The sequence below is a fragment of the Sinocyclocheilus grahami genome, unplaced genomic scaffold, assembly GCF_001515645.1.
Source record: "Sinocyclocheilus grahami isolate Dianchi unplaced genomic scaffold, SAMN03320097.WGS_v1.1 scaffold4855.1, whole genome shotgun sequence".
NCBI lineage: Eukaryota > Metazoa > Chordata > Actinopteri > Cypriniformes > Cyprinidae > Sinocyclocheilus > Sinocyclocheilus grahami.
In genome coordinates this window covers 1-3261 of record NW_015509706.1, presented here as the reverse complement: position 1 = coordinate 3261, position 3261 = coordinate 1, and the positions used below count along the sequence as shown (strand labels likewise).

At 39.7% G+C, this 3261-nt stretch overlaps 1 protein-coding gene across 1 annotated transcript in view; it reads right to left on the bottom strand.

The window, feature by feature from the left end:
- The window catches only part of LOC107577004 (GH3 domain-containing protein-like), a 9035-nt gene extending 5788 nt beyond the window's left edge, over window positions 1–3247 (bottom strand). Inside the window, exons 1-5 of the mRNA XM_016263122.1 lie at window positions 3136–3247; window positions 1310–1381; window positions 635–768; window positions 272–360; window positions 6–180 (exon numbers count right to left, since the gene is read on the bottom strand). Of these exons, the coding sequence (XP_016118608.1) occupies window positions 6–180; window positions 272–360; window positions 635–768; window positions 1310–1381; window positions 3136–3200 (535 nt within the window). The 5' untranslated portion in view covers window positions 3201–3247. The remainder of the gene's footprint in view (window positions 1–5; window positions 181–271; window positions 361–634; window positions 769–1309; window positions 1382–3135) is intronic.
- Between the last annotated feature and the right edge of the window lie 14 nt (window positions 3248–3261).

Sequence of the window (3261 nt, the reverse complement as noted above, 5' to 3'; positions counted from 1 at the left end):
GTTGCGTATCACACGCTGCATTTTGAAGTTGTTAGACGAAGCACTGGAGAAGGCCATCATGCGATCTTTCAGTTCTTGGAAAGTTCCCTCACGAACGAGCTGAACTCTCATTGGTCCGATGCTGCCCTTCATCCTGAAGGATCGGTAGATATCAGAGTCCTCCTGTAGGCAGTGGTCTAACTGTTGGATTTAAAAAGCAATCTGGAATATAACGAGCAGTTAAAGAGAAGAGTCTCTTCAAAGTTCTTGAATGAACATTATAGATAATCACCTTGTATCTTTGTTCCTCTGAGAGGTTCCTCACACCCTTTAGCTCAACAAACACAAGATAATGCGGCTGAGCTATTCCAGATGCACTGCCTACAGTAAACAAACAACAAATGAAATGCAACATTTAATGCATTTCAGTATTACATAAAACGTCAACCTTAAAGTTCAATTCACGTTCCAGATTCAATACAACTTGCATTATACTGATGTTTACACAGACAGACACAGACATAATTCTATAACACTATTCACGCATATAATAACAGCTGAAATATTCGCAAACTGCTATATAAAAAGTTTTTTAACATTACAAGGACCTTGTAAGGAAATTTTATGTTTAATTAACATAAAAGACAAACATTACCTAAAATGCCACTCTCAACGCAGCTGTAGTCTATTAGTCTGGCTCCTGGCCACTGTGTCACTGCCTTCTTAAGAGCCCCCAAAAACAGTGATTCAGACACTTTCTCACCACGCACGCTCAACATCTGACCGCGCCTGAACACACACATTAAACAAACCATTACACAGAAATTATGATTGATTAGATAAGTGCTTCTCAATCTCAGACAAGGTACCATCTTCAGCTTTTCCAGAATTAGGCAAAAATAAATCTGCATGTATGAATTTGTTAGAAAGTGTAATGACTGTAGAAGCATACATAATAATAATATTATATACTGCTGCAAGGGCAAACAGAACACTGCTCCATTGATTAGTCAGAATATACCACCAGTACTACATGAATATTATTTCAAGTTCATGCATTCCCTGGTAATCAAATCCACAATCTTAGCCTTGCTAGTCCCACACTCTACTGTTGAGCTACAAGAATGAAGCTACTGCAGAAAACTTCACATCCCTATTTACATTTCGCACTGCCAAATATCTTGTAGACATAAAAATATGAAAAATGTAACAAGAAATTGCAATTACAACATTTAAAAAATTTAACTTAAAAGTGTTGTGCTGTGTACCACCTGAGGACACTCAGTTGTATTAAACATTTGATTATATAATGTATAATAAAAATGTGTACCTATACTGAAACTCCACTTTTGGACACTGGTTATGAAACCCAACTACTTTCACAACATCTCCAATGCGATACCTGAAAAACACAGATGAGAGACTTTAGAGAATGTCCACTACATTGTTTCACCAATTTGCTAAATATTTACTTCCTCTAAATCATTGTTTTTTTTTTTTCCATTTTTAAAATATCCAATGCACTAATTCATGGCATCATCTCTGTCCTTAAAGAAAATGCTCAAAAACAGCATTACAGCACTAACTGTTCACAGGTAAAGTAACTTAATGACTTATTCAATGCATTGTTCATGTTAATAACATTTCATAATTCTGTCAGCCATGCTCAAATGCTTGAAACATTGCATTTAAGCCCAAACAGTAAGTTTAACAGTAAAGCTTAAAGTATACTTTCCTGTTTTATGTGTATGCTAAGGCAGTGATTCCCCACCCTGGTCCTGGAGGCACCCCAACACTGCATATTTTGCATGTCTATTTTCCCTGGCACACCAGTTTCAGGTCTTGGAGCAGGGGTGTCCAAACTCGGTCCTGGAGGACCACTGTTCTGCAGAGTTTAGCTCCAACTTGCCTCAACACACCTGCCTGCCAGTTTCTAGTATGCCTACTAAAAGTTGGTGCGGGGGGGTTTAATGGGGGTGGGAGCTGACCTGTGCAGGACAGTGGCCCTCCAGGATCGAGTTTGGACACCCCTGTCTTGGAGTCTCTACTAATGAGCTGATGACTTGAATCAGGTGTGTTTGATTAAGGAGACATGCAAAACGTGCAGTGTTGGGGTGCCTCCAGGACCAGGGTTGGGAACCAATGTGCTAAGGTATGTGTTCAGTGTGCATGGTGTAACTATCATCATCCGCATAGTATGCATATTTAACATACATGTGCAATCCTATTTTTAAAAACATTTTTCTCTCACATGCGCCTTTAACAGTGTCACATTCAAAAAAGAATGTCCAACCAGATATTTTAACTTCACTTCTGCAAAAATTGTAACATCAAATAAACATACTGTGACATTTACTTTGTTTTTGCCATTATTAGTTAAGTTTTCTCTATTTAAGACTATTAAGATCTTCACAGACATATGGTAAAATAGCAGCAAAAGTAGGCAATTTAAAGAAAACCCAGTTCTGTCATGACAACTCTCTGAAAGGTTAGCATGTTAATATACTGTACATGGCAATGTTAATGTATTTGATCTTAGTGGTGAGTGTGTAAGACATGCTGCTGCTGCACATATAACATATGTGAAATTACCCTGTAGCAGATCTACACAGGTGGTGCTGCGGAAGGTGGAGGGTTTCTGAAGCATGCAGCAAACTGCTACAGCAAACACTGGCCAGGTATTTTAATGTTGAGCAGCAAGCTCATTGCCTGCTGATGCAACAAAAACCATTAGCTGTGCCATGTGAATAATGATGTTGTAACAAACGTTCGTAGATCGGGAAGGAGGCGGCGGGAACATTTAAACATAAAACTTTAATAAATAAATAAACATAACAAAAGTAAAAGCGGCAGGCCCTCACGGACAACTGCCACATAAAACAACAACATAAAATCCAGGCCTGGTCCCCTCTGATCCTTCACTGTTGCTACTCCTCCTTTTATCCTTCTGGAGCTTCGAGACCGGTGAGTGGTGCAGGTGTCGCTCATTATCATTAACTCCACCGGCTTCGCTCCGTTCCCACGGCTCTTGGCTCCGCCCCACTCGTCACAGATGTGATTAAATCAGGCTGAGTTAGGATGTTTCGGCCTGTGCCATCAGGAGTTTCATGACAGAACTTTGTTTTAAACATGTAGAAGCAGGATCATGTACCTGACCTGAATAATCCTGAAGCGTTGGTGACCAGCAACTCATAGTTATGTCCTTCTTGAAGCTGCTCCATCAGGAGAGTTTTGGGTCGTTCTGAATCCAGATCCTCCTCTGGTATAAACTCACAGAACATG